The sequence below is a fragment of the Solea senegalensis genome, linkage group LG11 (genome assembly GCF_019176455.1).
Source record: "Solea senegalensis isolate Sse05_10M linkage group LG11, IFAPA_SoseM_1, whole genome shotgun sequence".
In the NCBI taxonomy this organism is placed as follows: Eukaryota; Metazoa; Chordata; class Actinopteri; order Pleuronectiformes; family Soleidae; genus Solea; species Solea senegalensis.
The window spans coordinates 5353370-5371821 of NC_058031.1; the positions used below are offsets into that span (position 1 = coordinate 5353370).

The following is an 18452-nucleotide window of genomic DNA, read 5'->3' on the forward strand; positions in this document are numbered from 1 at the left end:
ACTTGATGTTAGGGTTAGAATTGGGTTTAGGTTATGGTAAAGGGCTAGGGAATGTATCGTGTCTATGAGTGTCCTCAGTTCGAATGCTTTGCAAACATCCAGTGGACACAACCCCAGTGTCTCAGAGTATGTTGCTGGATTTATTATGATTTCAAACCTCAAGTTGGTTAGCAACACGTTTTTTTTCTGTGTGGTGACAACCGATGTTTTTGATTTTGATCGCAATAAACCTGGTAAAAACATGCTTGGATCTCAGCGGATATTTTGTTCAGTACAGCGTGTCAGACAATCAGCTAACACCCTCTCAGCCTCTCAGCGACTGCTTTGCTTCGGATACTAGTCGCTACAAGATGAAAGATGAGAAAATTCATGCACCTCTGTGCAATTTTAATTTATGTTGTATTTAATTTAAGTTTGCACTGTGTACACAATATGGGTGTGTCAATTCTATTTATCTTCATGCAAACTAGTACTTAATATTTATCTAGTTGATATTTCATATTTTCTTGTGTTTTCTCCATTTATTACTTTTAAATCATGCTTTTATTTAGATTTCCCCTTAACTGCTTCAAACTTCTTTACTTTTTCCCCATTTCCTTGGACCAGGACAATGGAGCACATTAGTGCTGAAATCACTGCACTAGCGTTCAGTGTCCCGTATAATTGATTTTAAAACATTGCCTATTTTTGGAGCGGATTCAAATATTTTTCTGACCTCCTTCAGTTTTATGAAGCGCTCAGATGGGCAGGTATTGGTCTGCTCGCGGTTTCCAGAGTCAGAACAAAGCATGAAAAACTTCCTGAAAACCCGGGGTCTATTTCTGCTTTAGAATCTTTTAAATCAGATCCTAAAACTTTGTTGTATGCCTGAGATTTAGAGAATGAGCAACTCTTTTGTAATGGCTTCTACTGCATTTATTGTTGAAAGTGTGATAGATGTGTGTATTTATTTTATCTTACAATGTCTATGTATTGTTTTGTCTTTTCAGTTTTGAAGTTGTTGTAATTCAAAGAGAAAGTGTCTTAATTGCAATGTCCTTTTATATAGCTTTTTAATTGGTTTTCTTTAAAGCACTTTGGATTAGCACAGTGCATAAAAAGTGCCATAGAAATAAAACTGCTCTGCCTTTATCTGGTTTTATTATTATACTGAACTGTGGCTCAGTGACTCAGTAACAGATGCTCCAGTGATTGTTGGAATTAAAATAATAGCTTACCATGAACTGTCAGGTTGACTTCAGAATACAGATTTTCATATCCAATATTTGCCATGACGGTACAATCGTAGGTGCCCGAATCTTTCACCGTCACGCCGAAAAGCAACAGGCTGTATTTCTCTCCAAGTTTGGCAGTTCCCTTCGCCTGCACTTGCTCCCCTTTTCTTTTCCTGAGGAGGCCAAATTTCTGTTTGTCCTTGACCTGTTTGAAGAAGCCAGACAAAAAAAGAAGCAGAAACTATTTTGACATTTTAGTGATGCAATATAATTTTAATTGTCTTCATCCCAGCTTAGATTTTGTATCATTTGCGCCCGAGATATCCTAAAACAAGTCACCTGACCTTGTACCATATGACCGAGAGGAAATCCATGCTGTCAATATCGTTGTGCGGACACTTGAGTGTGACATCGTCGTTGCAGTTTGCTTCTATTCCTCTCTGACTCTGGGTTGCGTAATGCACCAACAGCAGCTGAGAACACACAGATTCAGACTCCACTTTATTAAGCACACCTATCAAAAACAACAACATATCAAAGTATCAACATTTACTTTTTGTTGCCTAATACTTGATAGATTGTTTTCTATTGTGTCCAAACTCTCAACTCTGTGTAAATGTTTGACAGCACAACAAAATGCTTCCTTCAAAAATTATCATAAATCAGTACATCAACAATTCTAGTTATTATGTACATGGTCTACCTAATACACTTTGTGCACAACATCAATAAACACACAGAGAATCTGATATTGTGGTCATGTGGCTGATCTTATCAGTAAAACACTGATGTAATGTTTGGATAAAAAGAAATTCAATAATTTTCTCACCTTGATGAAGAAAATCACCTGAAGCATCTTTACATTTCCTCTGGCCCTCGAGTTAACTGTGAAAACTTTTGCATTTCTCTCTTATTTGCCTCAGTTTCCTGTAAAATAATCTGAAGGTTTTTCTGGGAGGCACTATGAACACGCACCACCCTGTGGTGTTGGAGAACACTGCATCATCACTGAGCCATTACTGTAAAATTCTCTGTGACTTGTTTCTTAAACTAAATTATGCAGCCTTCCTAAACACCCACTGTTCACTTTAGAGCTTTACAGCCCCCATTAGTGGAAAACATGATTCATTTAGTTTTAGAAGTGCAGCTTAAAGTGTAAATGAAAGGGGCAATCATGCTAATATTTGCACAGAAATGCTACTTATTATTTCAGATTGGGGTAGAATTTTATATCAGGGGGGCAACGTTGGGGAGGAGAGAGATAACTATACATCAATATCTTATATAACCACTTAAAAAAAGAGCATTGATTCTGTTGTTGACATATTTAAATATGAGATCAACGGGAAAGTTGACCTGCAACATTTACAGAAATCTATGGCCAGAATGGAGGTTTTTTTTGAGGGTTTACAGTAGGTTGGATTTTTTTTTACTTTGTGGGGTCAGTGAGATGTTCCTCCAAGAGGCTCACATTACACACATACACACACTCACACACAGTTATGAGGCTGGCTCATCCTGTTGTTTTCATCTCAGGGAACTCCCCATTGTCTCCCTCCAAGCATATTATTTGTATGTGTCGCTCTTGTTGACAAAGGAGGTCGATATATGTTATTAATAGCAGACCGTCTTTATGGAAGAGGAAAGAGTGAGGTCTTTGGATTCCACCATCTGCATTAAACAATGCGGCGTTCAGCAGCTGCTGGCACAGTGAGCTCAACATAGAATTTTACTGATGTTACAACTGAGCATCAGTGGAAATGAGGATTCTTTTTTTTCTTACCGTCGCTTCCTATTGGACACCGGTGCATGCAGCTGTGAGCGGTCTTTAAGATTTATGACAGGGAGTCAGCTCAGCATGAAAAATAAATGGCACATACAAAAGCATGATACTCCACATTCTTGAAATATCTCAGTTGTTGGTCAGCACAGGTGTGTTGTGTGAGACTCAAGCACCAGGGAGTTTACATTTATACATACTATGTGTTAAAACAGAGTACAGACCAAAAAAAAAAGTAAAAAAGAAGAAACTGTGTGGTATTCGACTTGTGTGTGGGACAAAAACTGCTGAAACTCAAGAGTTGTGATTTTCCGAACGGTTTAAATGTGGGTGCAAGTGTGAGCGAGTGCACATGCATGTCCCACTCTCAGTGTTGCAGTTGAAGGGTGTTGCACGCCACAGTGAATCCCAGAGGTTGTTAGCACGCCCAGCTGCTTGTGCTGGTCTCCATGTTTCTGTCAGCGAGGTTGTTCAGCACACTCTTTAGCCTCTGATTGAGGAAATCCTCTGACTGTTTGCTCTGTAGGCTGAAATGAAACGTCCCAATAGTTCCGCCGTCCCTCCCCACAGGCCCTGTACACGGACACTTTCCCATGAAGACTCAACATGTTTACTGGGGTTTGACAGATATATAGCTTATCTTTGATGAACTACAGCAATACCTTTGTTCCAGTGCCAGAGCTGATTGGTAATATTTCTGAAACAGTAAATAAAATGGTTAGTTTAAAAAAAAAAAAAAAGGTCTACGAACTACAATCTTAATCTCTAATGAAATGTTTTTTATATTAGTTTGCTTTAGAACACATACAATCTTTATTGTCCCACAGGAGGAAATAGTCTTCACAACACGGGAGCATTAAAACATAAACAATGAGACAAGTTAACAAATTATAAATGATATAATAATAATTTAATATTTAATTTAGTATTCACACCAAATAGAGAAAACAACTAGAGCGGGACAGGCCAAGGGGCAAACACACAAACTCCAAAAAGGCCCTTGGTTGAACCAGTGCTGTGAGACAACAGTGCCAGCCATTACATGTGGCCCTAATGGCATTTATTTGCTAATGGATGTATCATAGGTTTATAAAGTATGGTGGGTTTTTAGTTTGACCCATAAAAAGTCCACTTTTTATTGTATCAATACTAGAGGGAGACATTATTTGAACCATCCCCAACAGAAGTGTCTTTTTCTTGGTGATTTTACTACAGTAAAAAGATCTGGATCAGTCTGATATAACACCATTAGCCATTAGCCAATTTCAGTGTGTTGTCAAACATACTACAGAGGATGAGGGTTTTTTTATATTCACTCAGAAGGGTGTGGTTTCATCCGACTTTGTTTTTCAAATTTGTCAATGACTGTAACTGCCTGACATGATTCCTGTCTTTGTGGTGAAATCGTGGCTGCAGAGCTGCATCACGCTGCCTGTTCAATTGTTTTTTTAAGGAAGCAGAAACACCTTCAAGTCTGCGTCTGCTGGATTCTCACCTCTGCCTCTGGGCTTTGGCAGGCTGCTGGATTTGCCCGAGCCTGCAGCAGAACAGAGCTGACGATCTGTATTGTTCCCCTGATTTCTTCTCTGGGATTTCCTCTTACCAGCTCCACACGCCCACCCCTCCTATTTACCGCACAGCTCTCCATCATCCTCCCTCTGTCTGGAGGCCTAGCCAAACTCTCTGACACATGAAAAACAATTGTTCTTATGCATGTTTGAGGAGATAGGATCGACTCCTCAGACAGGCTTCTCTCCCCCACAGAAGCTCAGGCCGACGGTTGGGCAGACAGACTTCCTCCTACTCCTCCTCCTCCTCCTCTTTTGGAAAAGTCATGTTCAGTAAAATCGGAAACGAGGTTTCTGAGTCTCAAGCCACAAAAGTGACTCAGAATCATTAATTTCTTTGACGTGCAGGTGGAGCGGGGGGCCATCTCCCCAGCCGCTGAGTGTTTGAAACATGCTGAAACAGACTCTGAGAGAGCAAAAGCTATTAAAATATTACCATGTGCAGGTTTGTTTCTAACAAGAGCTCTCTGGCACGACTACAAAATCTTGCAGATAAGCACTCATGTGGGAATCAGGCCTGTGCTCCCAGATGATGCTGAAAAAATGCTTTACATCCTGCCCCTTTCTGGATCATCTATTTTAGTGATTTTTTTTTCTCCTGTGGAAAAGAGAGGAACACGTTTGACTGAGCAGTCAATCCTGTTTGATTGGTATTTCTGTTTTTAATTCATCATCTAGGTCCCATAAAGTTAATTAATCCATCACTGTGAAACCTTTATGCATGGATTAAAATTAAATTAGTCAATAAAAACACTGAGCTACTCAATGGGCGAGATAAAAACCACAATGTTTCAGGTTTTATTGTGCAACTGGAATTTATTGTGCAAGTGCAGTCACGTTGTGTTTAATTCTGTAACATTAAAATGTGATTCTATTTTATCTGTTTTAGCATCTAATGCTAAAAATTACTGGGCTAGAAAATACTACACCGGTTGTTTTCACCTGTGTTGCCACATTTTGAGTTTTCTGCCAGTTTGATTTTCTGTTTTATAACATGAGTGGGTGAAACTCATTTTGGATGGCCAGGTTGTGACCATTTTGACTCATTTGTTTATGTTTAATCAGCTTACAGAGGGAACAGAGGCATTTTATTAAAAGGTCAAGTTCCTTCACGTTCACTGTCCAGCAGCTTATGTAAGGTTGTAGTGTGTTCCATTGAGACCAAGTCCAGATTTTCCTTGAGCCAGTTCTCCAAATTGTACAAACAAGTACAGTACTCTTAGAATAGGGACAATGTCTTACCCAAACATAGTTTTACTTTTTTACTCTTACCAATAATATTGACAATTATTCACATGTGTTATATTAAACATTACTTGCTATTTAATTTTTATCTGGAAGATGGCACAGTGACTTTATGTCACTCCAATCTGGCAACACTGGTCTTAACCCGATTAATAATTTGAGCATCTGTTGCTGTGGAGGGTTGTGAATTAATTACAATTAATATTCTTTGCAAAAGTCTTCTTAGGTCACCATTAGGTTTGATGTTTTAATAATGCTACAATGACGATACAGTATAATTATTTCTCAATCACGTTATTGAAACACATGCTGAAAATAAGGAAAACATGTACACGGTTTTAAAATGAAAAATTCTTCTGCAAAAAAAAGCACTTCTTAAACTTCTACAGGTTAAAGTGTCAAATATTTAGTGTGACCCACCCTTATACTTGAACAACCCCAACTCCTGCACTTTAAATGTCAAACCACTGTTAAATTATTGTTTTTGTCAAAAATTATTGTTTGTAACCCGTCTACTAATGTACTATTTACAACGACGTGCGCTGTTGAGCTCTTGGACAGGTCGCCCATGGAAAAGAGATTTCGATCTCAATTGTTTTTTCTATCTGGTTAAATGAAAATGAATAAATCAGTGGGAAACCCGAATTAATGTTTATTAACCTGTGTTTGTGCCACTATAAGAAAGTATACAATTACAGTATACACTATATTAAATAATACTACTATAGGAGTACGACAACAATATTATTATTATATATATATTATGTGTTGTGTAAAGTCAGGCCAGTGTTGGTCATGTACAGTATACTGACCTGAATTTTTAACCTAGTCATTTTTATTGTGCAGGAGAAAAGAAAGGATGAAAACATTGTCTCTTTTTCTCTCTTTACTTTGCTTCATGATTTGTTTATGTGAAGTGAGGTGACAATGAAATATAACAGACGGAGAATAAAGAAGTATCAATATCAGTGTGTTGCTGGCTGCAGTTATTTTCCTTTTTTCCCCCTTTCACAACACAACAGAGCTCAGACTATAAAGGTCATTTTTCATCTCAGGTCACAACTGGCAGGAGGAGGTGGAAAAGCCGTCTAGCTTCATTTCATCTCCGCTGAAATTCTTCCTGTTGAAAATCTCTGTTGGGATTAAGAGACACGAGTGTCCGCAGAAGAGGGGAAAAACTCACCAAAGTGAAGTAGTAAAATCTCGGCAGTGGTCCCCAGGTGTGTCCTCGCCTGTCAGACATGTTAAACAGATCCACTCTGACCTTATTTGCTGTCTTTGCTTTCCCAGCACATCTCCTCTGATGCTCTGTGTCATCAATTTATCACCTGTCACCACGGAGGGCGGGTGGAAAAACTCTCCTTCCGATTTTGTTGAAAACTTGCTGTTTGGTTCGCTCACTCTGAGGAGTACCACCAGAGAGATGTACATCTGGGTCCCAGAACTGGATGATGTCAAGACTGGCGCTGACCCAAAGCCCGCCGCACAGAGAGTTCCTCAGAGAGGTCGGTGGGGCGTTGTTTTTCCTTCCTGTGCCTCCGTGACATCTTCCTGCCGGGGGGAGCCTCGGGGAGCCATTTGGGGAGGCCCGGGCCATGAGCATGAAGAACTTGGCACAGCAAATTCCAATTAGCCTGACAGTGCAGGTGGGGGAGAGAAGGGGGATGCGCAAACCCCCAGCATGCACCTTTAAATTTCTCTTTCCATACAGCCACGTGTGTCTCTGGGGAGCTCTGCTCCGTCATATTTAGGACTAGGTTTGGTATGATTCAGAGCGATGCTAGACAGGAACTCGGGTTCAACTGTCTGAGCCACAATCTGCCTTTTAGTGCAATCACCAAAGCGCTGTTTAGACTGAAGAAGACAAGATATAAGGCTGGACTGCTTCAACTTCTCTGCATTTATGTGGAAAGTTTTCCAGTGAACGTGGTCTGAACTGGTGCTGAGTTTTGAGGAACATGACGCAAGAAAATGCATGAAAAAAACTCCAGTCAGTTCTATGAAAGTTAAAGCTGCAGTGTGTGTGTGTTTTGGTGATTTTTTTTGTTGTTGTTTATGTTATCTCTGTTTGTTCTTTGTGAACAGAAATGATGTATCGTTATTTGTTTACTGTGACAGATGAAGCAATACTATCAGACCTAACTTCTGAAGCTTTTCAGGGACACTTTGTTGCAGGGGTGTTTTCACCTGTTCGCAGCCGTTTCCCTTTACTAACACAATGTTGCCTCCATCTGGGTTTAAAATAAAATGAATCACTTCCTGTGTGCAGTGTTGGAATGTCACCAGAAGGCACTGATAATGACAGAGAGAATTGTATGGAGCTGACAGGCTAAATAAACATTGTGCATATTAAGTTTTGACAATCATTTGAATGTAATTATTCACCATAGAGTGATAGTAAGAACCTGAGTCTTCTGATGACTACAAGTCAACAGGGTTTCCCTTCTGTGCTCCACCATGACCTCTGACCTCTCACCCATCTCTCCCTGCCCATTGGGCCGACAGCAATGATTTATCCCCCTAACATACCAACAGCTGTGTTGGGGGCCTCCAAGCAGAGAGTGGGCTACTATTTGCCATGACTAATCGATAACAGACTTCAAAAAAACACCAATCGTAGATTTGGGGGAAAAAAACAACGGGCAACGACACCAGAAACCCTGAACATTCTATGGCTCTGAAGGCTACATAAACAATGTATTGGCAACATTACAGGAAACAATGGAAATGTGTGTGGGTGCACTGTCTTACCATAGAGACATTTTATCCCTCTACTTAAATGATAAGGAAAATTTGCTGCATGTAACACAATGTTTACTTGTGTTTTTGGTGGTCAAATAAAAAAAATGAGCTTCGACATAGAAACTGCAGTTTTTTCCAGTGTGGTTCAGATGCTTGTTCAGCAAAAGGAACAGTCATTCAACAACTCCACTGCTCAACAAAAACAAACATTTTATACTCATTTTGTACCCAGTAAAATCAGTATTGAAAGTAACGTCCCTCTTTAGATGTTAAAAAGAATCAGAGGACAATATGCTTTTATTTTGATAAAATATATTTTTATTTTAAACCTTTGAAAAACAAACAAACAAACAAGTAAACGGAAGGACAAAATCTCATAAGTTTCAAATAAATGCACTGCATCTTTGAAAGGCTTATGCTTAGAGTTCTCAATCAAGTATAAATAGTTTTTTTTCTCTCACTCCTTCTCTTCCATCACTGGATCCAGCATGTGTGCATACTGTGTGTCTTGTAAATCCAACTTTGACTCTTCCCTGAGAAAGTCTTCGATTATTTTCAGGTTGCTGATGTATCGCTGGTCTCCAGTCAGCGTCTCATTCGGAGTGGACCCAGTCCTCGCATTTTTAGACAATCTTTCCCATCCTTTATCTGGAAAGATAAAACACATGGCTCAGTTGTACAGAGATTCAACAATATTTAACTTTAGTTTGACACAAGGCCCAATTATTTATCTTACAAGTAGAAAGACATGATTCTCTACATAGGTTAAATTAAGCTCAAAACATAATGAGCTGGAAATGATGACGTCTCTAACGTCATGGTTTTCCACAACAGCGAGTAAAAAACCATTAGCGTGACTGTGTGAATTCACAGCTTGTGTCAGGACATGTGCAGTGCGTAAAAAGCACTTTACGCACGTCTCCAGTAAAACTGATACGACTATAATTCAAAAAGTAATTATCTGTGTATTATGCCGAGTTATTACATTTTATGTGACATAATCAGAGAATGTATGTCCGTGAAAATACGTAGCAGTATTTACCCCTTTCCTCTGGTTGCTCAAGCAGAATGTGCAGATGCTACGCGGCTGCTTTGCTCCGCTCTCTCCTTGCATATGGACCGCGCCGAGGCACGGCTGTCCGTCCGCGCAGGCGTCTCCAATGAGGAGCACGTTAGCCAGATGGGAGATGTAGCTTGATGCCAGGCGGAGAGTCTCAATTTTGGAGAGCTTTCTGTCCACTGGCTCGGTGGGTATAAGAGTCCGGAGAGCCGAGAAGGCGGTGTTGACGCTCTGCGTCCTGCCTCTCTCCCTGGCGTTGGCGGCGATCCTCTGCTTCACCACAACCGCGGGCTCTCCCTCCAGCTGGCGTGAAATCCTCCTGCGCTTTTCGCTGGAGTCGCAGGAACTATGCTCCGAGCTCCCGTCGCTCTCGCTGCGGTTTTCGTCGTCCTCGGACATGAGCGACAAGTCCGAGTAGATCAAGTGCGTCGCCACAGGCCGCAGCATGGCAAAAGCCATCATGTAGAAAGAGCAGCAGTCCCAACCCCAAATCCCCTGTCAGTCGGAGTATAGTCCGAAAAGAAGGAGGAAAAACACACCTCACACTCCGGGAAGTCTTTCTACATCTTAGTTTGGCGCAAAAGCTGCAAATAAACCACCCGAGGGGGAAAATAAGCTTGAATGCGCCGAGCGTGTTTTCTTGAGTCAGTTTTCACTGACCATTTTAAGGATGGACCCTGAGTACCTGGTCAGCTGGGCTCTTATAACTGGATGGGAGGAGCTGTAGCTGCACAGTGTTACAGGAGCTGCTCAGCAACTGCTGCTAACACTCCACAGCTCTTAATAAACGCTTTAAATAAAAAGATATACATACTTTTTTGTATAGCTGAGTAAATGAATGTAAATTTACAAAGTGATGAATTCATGAATACAGTCGTAAAGCTTGAACTCACACACATGCACACAATTTTGTTTTTTAATATTAAAAAAGCACAGTAACTTAGATAGATAAGATAGATAAGTATTTATATGAAGAGCAGGAAGTAGGGATATGGCTAGATATCCTTAATCTACATCAGTGGTTCTTATACGTTTTATACCAAGTACATGAGAAAATATTGAGCTCTCCAAGTAACACTATCTTCACCAACATTAAAATACGGACTTTTCACAGGAGGCAGATTTGTTCCCAATAAGATAATTTGCTCGGTCATCCTCCTCTTCTTCCTCACATATACTTTAGACACTGGTAAAGTGAAATTAGATTAAGATGAGTGAGAGATAAGGTGACTCTACTTATTAAAGCTTGCTTAATACTGTTGGTGCAGGTACCACAGTTGGCAGCCTGTTGATGGTCAGAGTATTTCAGAAACAGCTGATGTTCTGGGATTTTCATGTACAACCCCTTCAAAAAGGTCTACAGGAGAATAGTCTGCAAAAAGAGACACTGACTCAAGAAACAACCAAAGTTTGCAGGGGTCCATGTCTGAAGGCACAACACATCATACCAGATGGACTACATCAGCCTGAAGACCACACCAGGTGCCACTGCTGCCACTTTATTATTAGGTGTCATGTGTACCTAATTAAGTGGCTGTTCAGTACAGCTTGTTCTTTGAGAATTGTGTGGAGAGCTTAAAATTAAGGGTAGTAAATAACCTACAGGGCCTTTATAATTATATTAAACAAGTATTATAAACACAAATAGTCAAAGTGTAAATTAATCTATATCCCTAAAAGCAAACAGTACAGTATATTGGGAAGTCTCCTCTTTAAAATAAAGAGCTTGCAAATTTCATATACATGTAGAAGTTATTTTACAGTTTACTGACATATTTATGGTGCTGCCACTCCCTGAAGTTTGTTTAGTATCAGTAACAGTGCAGTAACCACAGGAAAAACCAAAGTTGACTTAATTTATTGATTAAACTTCAGTTTGCTTAACATCTAAACACAAGTGGTTGTTTGTGACAGAGTAGCATCGGTGCTATGTATTGTATGTAAATTATGTTTGACCTGCAGGCTCTTGCATTTCCTATGGAAATTGCTGAGTCAAATGAAAGAATTTCTTTAATTTGAATATCTCTTTTTCAGAAAGTCTGACTGAGTGTGCCTTTGTATTTTACAGGCGTGCAGAGTTATACATTAGTACAATGCCACTGTTCTGTCCCCTTAATAAATCCTACTTTTGGCTGATGCTCAGGATCACAGGTCAGACAGCAGCAAGTTAAGTGTGAGTAAATAAACGCTGACCAGATGATCCTGGAAAGGCAAGGATTTATTTGTTTGCTGCCCCGAGTTCAAAAAAACAAAGTGGTGGAAAACAGATCATTGAGTCCCTTTAAAGTCACATTGGCAGACACAAGGCTTCTCCAGCCGCAGCCTGCAGCACATTCGTCCACTTCAATGTTCCTCAGCTGCATCAACAGTCAGACATCAGACACCAAAACTGTCTGCTGAAGCAGTGCCGAGGTCTCACTGAGGACATGAACCGAACACAGGAAACTGCAGTGCCAAAGGCTCTGAATATCTCAATTAGCTAAAATGAGTCTCTCTCTCCAGAGATTCACCCATCATACATTTTAATTAACAAATACAAAGAGATTTGAAAGACTCACGAATGATATCTGATGATCTGATGTAATACTACATTAAATGTCACTCCCTTCCCCCAATCACCCATCACATAAAATGACATGACAGGTTTGGCATTATGGATAAAGTTTTGGTTAGCGTGTCCAAATGAATGAAAAGTTCATGTTACGTGTGTTATTTCATGGAACTGTGAAACAGTTGCTTGTACAAAAGAAGTGGCTCCACTTTATCCGTCAGGATGAGGTGACAGCGTGTTTGGTTTGCCACCCGTTGAGTTCAGTGATCTCTATGGAACTGTACTTCTGTCTGAACCACATAGTGAAGTGACTGACTGACAGGTTTTTATGACTGTGCTCTTATGTCCTTGTGCTCATATTCTGATGTTTTTCAGGGCTGTGTGGACACAGAGAACCAACAGTCAACCCCAAAGTCCAGATCACACCTCAGCATGTGGTCCTAGACACATGGCCATGCAACATGAGTCACAACGGTCATATCATAGCACAGCAAAGCCAAACAATAATGGAGAAGTGTGCACATGCAGTGTGCACATGACCTGTCCCTTTCCAGGGACAGGTCATATTCACATGAATGTCACTTATGACATAGAATCATAGAATAAAAAATCCTGAAAAGTTGGGTTGTGTAGAACCTCTCATGTGCTGCTTCAAGCTTCTGCTTGAAATGCAATTGCTTCTACTTTCCAATTGTAATACATTTTTAACATATCAAACCTTTTCTGAACGTATTGCCGCAGATATAATAAGCTAAATAATCTGTTCCTGTCAAGTTGTATATAAGGTCACTCTGATTGGCAGAGCATATCCAAAACTACATGAGGGTTTAAAGAAAGACAAGACCCTTCACAAGTTTAAGGCCCACTGCTATTATACAGTACACATGTGCACTCTGACAGAGTTACACAGAAATGGAGGTTTATGTACAACGTCTCTGTGGTGGTGAGGTCAGAGGGTGACTACAGCCGTGCAAATCTGGCCCAAATTACACGCCTGCAACCTCCAGTAGTCTGAGGGAATTCCGGATAGGAAGCTGTGAGAAGCCCTCGTCGACTTGAATGCCTAGAACTTAACTCTTTCAAGAGGATTTGGCTGTAATGCCTCCCCGAGTGGAACAAATGGGCGAGCTGGCTAACCAGAGATCGTTTTTCAGCGTTATTGTAAATGTACACAGACTCTTCAGGAGAGCCTTGTTCTGCCACTGGACCACTTTATTGCCCTGACAGTTGTAAGAACACAGAGATAAAAGCAGTGTTCACCTCATTATGATGTGCCGTGATAAAACAGAATTTAATAGCAGGCCTGTAAAATTCTAAACAACTGGCAGATATGTCTCTTTTTAATACACTCCAGTGTCCAGTAATCTAAACAAAAAAGACATGCTACAAGACCAAAGAGCTCCATAAATATGATTTCAATGTGAATTTTAAGCCAAGGGTGAGAGAACAGGTTTAGCATCACCTCTATAGCCACACTACGCAGAGATATAAAACTATAAATAAATTCTGTTTCTCAGATGGACAGAGATGCATTAAACTTAACTCAGAGTTTGAGTGTTATCTTTAAACTGTGCATTTGTCCAGAAAGTTAACCAAACCAAGTATGTTGCTTTAAGTGAAAAAAATCCCACGGACTCTTCGGGTAAAAAAGGTAAACTCTTTAGAAGTCCAGTCTGCTCTACTTTAAATTTTTCAACTTCGGAATTCTTGTTTCATTTAGATTTTTCAGTCCTGATAAAAGATTTAAATGAAAAGTGTCCATCTATCCATCATTTCCTTCATTAACATTATCTGAGACAGTAAATGAAAACTGACATGGCCCACTATCCATCAATCCATCCATCTTCTACAGCTTCATCCTCCACATTAGGGTTGCTGTGCCAATCTCAGCTGGCATAGGGCGATAGGGCGGGGTACAACCTGGACAGATCGCCAGTCCATCACAGGGCCACATAGACACAAAGAACCATCCACTCTCACTCTCACACCGACAGTCAATTTAGAGTGTCCAATTTACCTAATCCCCAAATCTGCATGTTTTTGGACTGTGGGAGGAAACCGGAAAACCCGGAGAAAACCCACGCACACATGAGGAGTGGCCCCCACTCCATGTGTGAAGATTAGCACAAACACTTCCTCTTCTCGGTTCCCCCCTAAATCTCCCTGATCTGTCCACATCCTCAAAGATAAAGAGCAAAGAACCACCCATGGAAACCACTCTGCGAAGCAACAGGTGCAATATATTTTTTCATGCGGGTGTTGCGTGTCAAACCCCCTTTGAGGATAAGGTTACTTCCAGACAGTGAGTGAACGACAGGAAATCTTCTCACACGCGACGACTCAGAGGAGAAAATTAGAGTCTTACACGGCCGCTCTGGTAAAAGCTGCCTCGGGTCTCCCTTCCTTTCCTCGATGGCCACAAAGGGAGGCCATCAAGCAGCGCTGAGCTGTGGTGTGGAGGCACTGACATCGGAAAGGCCTTGTTTGTGCGTAATGACCTGCAATGTACAGTATGGCTACACTGCAGTCCTACAGTTCCTTCCTCCAAAACAGAGGCAACAGAACGTGTTGTCGGGCTTGATTTAGGAAGTAGAGCCAGTCTCAAGGGTCAGAATACAATAAATAGTATAGTAAGTATTATGCAATATATATTTCAGCATTTACATATTTTGTGGAACAACAAATCATTATATTAGTTGTTGCTTATATCCGGCAAGTGGAATGTACATGCATTGATAAAAATGCTTGTATCTATTGGGGCTTCAAAGACATCAGAGAAAGTTGGGTTTTATGAAATTAAGATATGACTATGCGTTTATTTTCATATTCCTCATGTTTCTGTGTGGGTTTACAGGACAAATCCTGCTCAGACACTGCAAGCAGGAAAGACTGATGATGGGCAGAAGGTGCAAGCTTGGCAACACGCAGCAGCATCTGACACAAGCCGTTGTCAGTCTGGCGTTCTCATAAACACCTGACTCCTGCTGCAAACCATCTGGTCTATAGGCTCCTCTCTATTACCTACTCTTCTTATGCTGTCTGAAACATCACAATCAAAGTTGACTGTGCATGAACAAAACGGTGCATGTCGCAGGGAAAACTGGGAACCGTTTGACACCAGAAGAGCTGACATTTCACAAAGTTTGGATAAAGTAAAAAAAGTACTTAAAACCATCTGATGTGGAGTTTCTAAAGTAGAGGAACGATAGATAGGACGATCTATTGAGATATAGACATAGACAAACAGACAGACAGATAGAGTGATCGATGCATAGATAGATGAGAATCACCTGGCTAAACTTAAATTCAGTCACACATGAATTTTAGAGCATGGTGAACGTTGCGATCATTAACTCATTAGATTTGCAGATCATTAGTTCATTAAATTTGATTTCTTACTGGACAAAAAGTATCACACCTTTTCTATACATGTGCTACATTTTCATATAAAGCACATTTAACAACTGATCATTATAAAGAAAACAGGCCTCTGACATCTAACATGGCTGTGAAGTTTCTCATCCATCCAGAGGCCACATGACCTAAGTGTGACAAGTTACAAACCGCATCACAAACCCTTGTGTGGCAATATAAAAGTGCTGAAGCTCGCCTAAATGTTTCACAATAATGTTTTTACTGGAACTACAGTGATATGCAGTCAACATGCAGTGCAGCCTGGCAGCAGTTCACTTTACAGCCGGTCTGACCATCACTCAGTTCCTTTGCGTTTATTGCCAATTCCAGAGAACAAAATAAAACATTTTGCTTCCACCTAAGACATTAGTGCTTTAATCTCTCTTTTTTTCCCTCTATATTTGCCACTGTTCCTCAGGCAGAAGGCACAGGGGGGACGTTGTATAGTTATTTGCATATTCATTTTTTAGTATACAGTATACAACTGCCAGAAATTATTATGAGAAGAAACATATTCATTTTTGTGAGGAAACAGGGCAAGTACATGCATACACACTTTTATGTTGATTGGGATATAAAAAAAAGGAGAGGTGTGCAAGATTCTGTATTCACACAGTTTTATACATCTGGATATTTCTGTGTGTAGGTCATTTTGTGAATACACCATCTTTTAATATGAAGGCTGTGGAGACTTATGCATGAAACTCCAGGTCACAGTGTTTAAAAGATGAAACTGGATTTCATTGAGGTTTTTTATTATTATTATTTTAAGAAAACACGAGCATGTCCCACTCCTGAGGGCAACCTTATAGAACAAAATTGTATTTTTTAATAATTTGAAAAAGTTACCACAAATGTGCTTTTCCACCTTGGACAAGTCTGATGTGAAAACCTAACGACTCACACATACATGTCCAAACAGGTTTGTGCAGCTGTTCTTCTTTAGACACTGCATTGACATTGACATAACCAGTTAACACGAACCTTAACCTAACCACAATTCAAACATCAATACTGGTCCCGACAAGGTCAGTGTTTGTACCAGAACAGAAAACTTTGCACATACACTTCCTAAAACACGTGCGTAAACAGAACAGAAAAATCGCAAGGAGATTCTGACTGAACTTGCAAGAATACCCTTATTACTGCGACATTTCACTACTAACTCTAACCATTTCCCAGCCACACCCTATTTAACATGGCTTCTCATTTTCAAAAAATGGTTTACCTGATGAAGGTGAGTGTTCATGCCAGAAAAGGTCCTAATGAGGTAACACATACACAAGTACACACACTTCAAATCAAATTTGAATGTGTCGTTCTTTAACTGAAGAGTTATGTTTCCCCCTGCTGGTAATTATATGCTTTGCAGTCACCAGCTGCAACAGAAGATTTATAAATGTCAGAGGAAAAAGAACTCTTCAAGCTGCTCCAACATCATAACAGAGTGTTGGAGCTTCTGAGTAAATACTAAGGTCTGAGATGTTTGATTTGATGATCTTTTAGCCAGAGTGGTCAGCATGTTCAGCCCCCGATATGCATCGAACCTGTGACAGCCTCCAAAAGAGTAGTAATACAGTAACCGTCTACCTTTGATCCGCAGCACATCAACAGGAGGAACAGTGATGACATCCGACGTCTCCTGGAAGGAAACAGAAACTGACAATTACTTAATACGCCAGATGAGGAGCAGAAGCAGATTGTATAAGAAATTCAATACTGTAACAAAAATGTCTCATCTTTATTGATTTATATTATCAAGCTGCAAAACCAAACAGTACAGCTGTATGTAAATATAGACTTTGATAAGAATATTATTTTTAGGTTGTGTATTTTTTAAGCTTCCAGGTGTGTCCTATAAGTCTAGGGTAGTAGGCTTCAATTTGGAGTGAGAGGGTCACATAATTAAAAATATTATTCCCAATGTTAGGATTACTTTTTTGCATGACTTTTTATTCAATTGTTTATTTATTTATTTATTTTGGAGAGATATTTAGCGATTACAGTCCTCACCTGTGGAGCAGCCTGCCCGAGAAAACCACAACATTTTTAAAAGTAACTGTACACATTGTTTTGTATGTTATTGTTAATTTTAGCGCTATACTTTTTATTTTATTGTATTTTATTTTTATAATGTGACTATGAAGCAATTTGTATAGCTATTTTTTGTGTATTAAGTGCTACATAAATAAAGTGTGATTTGTTTTGACAATTGGTATTTGTATAAAACAGGAAGCCCCATAATTTTGTTTTAAAAAAATAATAAAACATTCTTCATTCGTTGGAAAACATATACAGTCATCTTCCACTGAAAGTGCAATTTATTGACAGTCCCTAAGTGGAAACTGTGAGCTGGAGTGAATATGGACTCTTCCAAGTGCCAAGAAGCTGTAATTAAGAAAAGTATTAAAGTAAATGTAAAGTTAAGTTATTTCCCACCATTTTATTTAGTCAGACACATGCAGAGAAAAACATTAGCTGTTACCTTTATCGTGTTCATCAAGATTCTGGACCTTCACCTCGTCTGTTACCGGTAACCGCCGGAAGTAGGTCTAATGAGGACCTCGACGAGTGAATGACCGGTTGCCACCGGTTGTAACGTCAAATTTACCAGAACTCATGGAGGACGTGTTTCTACGTACAGACGCCAACAGTTCTCTTTTACAACTGGAGTTTTATCGTTATCGTCGAGCCGCAAACGAAACATGATGTACAACATTTACACGCAGGTAAGAAAAGCTTCACTTCCTTGTTGCTAATTTGTTTGCAGCGCGCGTGGGTTTGAAGACGGTCTTGATTGGTCTACGCGGCTGTCAATCACTGATGAACAAACCCCCCCTTCTGTAGTGACCTTCATACAAATTTAGGGCTGAACAAA

The 18452-nt window shown here is 40.0% G+C and overlaps 1 protein-coding gene across 1 annotated transcript; it reads right to left on the reverse strand.

Annotated features, from left to right (window-relative positions):
- Nucleotides 1–8880: 8880 nt before the first annotated feature.
- Nucleotides 8881–10323, reverse strand: tcf15 (transcription factor 15). The gene is made up of 2 exons (XM_044038826.1): nucleotides 9592–10323; nucleotides 8881–9197 (listed from the first exon to the last, which is right to left on the reverse strand). The coding sequence occupies exons 1-2, from the start codon at nucleotides 10069–10071 to the stop codon at nucleotides 9135–9137; spliced, it is 543 nt and encodes a 180-aa protein (XP_043894761.1). The 5' UTR covers nucleotides 10072–10323; the 3' UTR covers nucleotides 8881–9134.
- Nucleotides 10324–18452: the final 8129 nt, after the last annotated feature.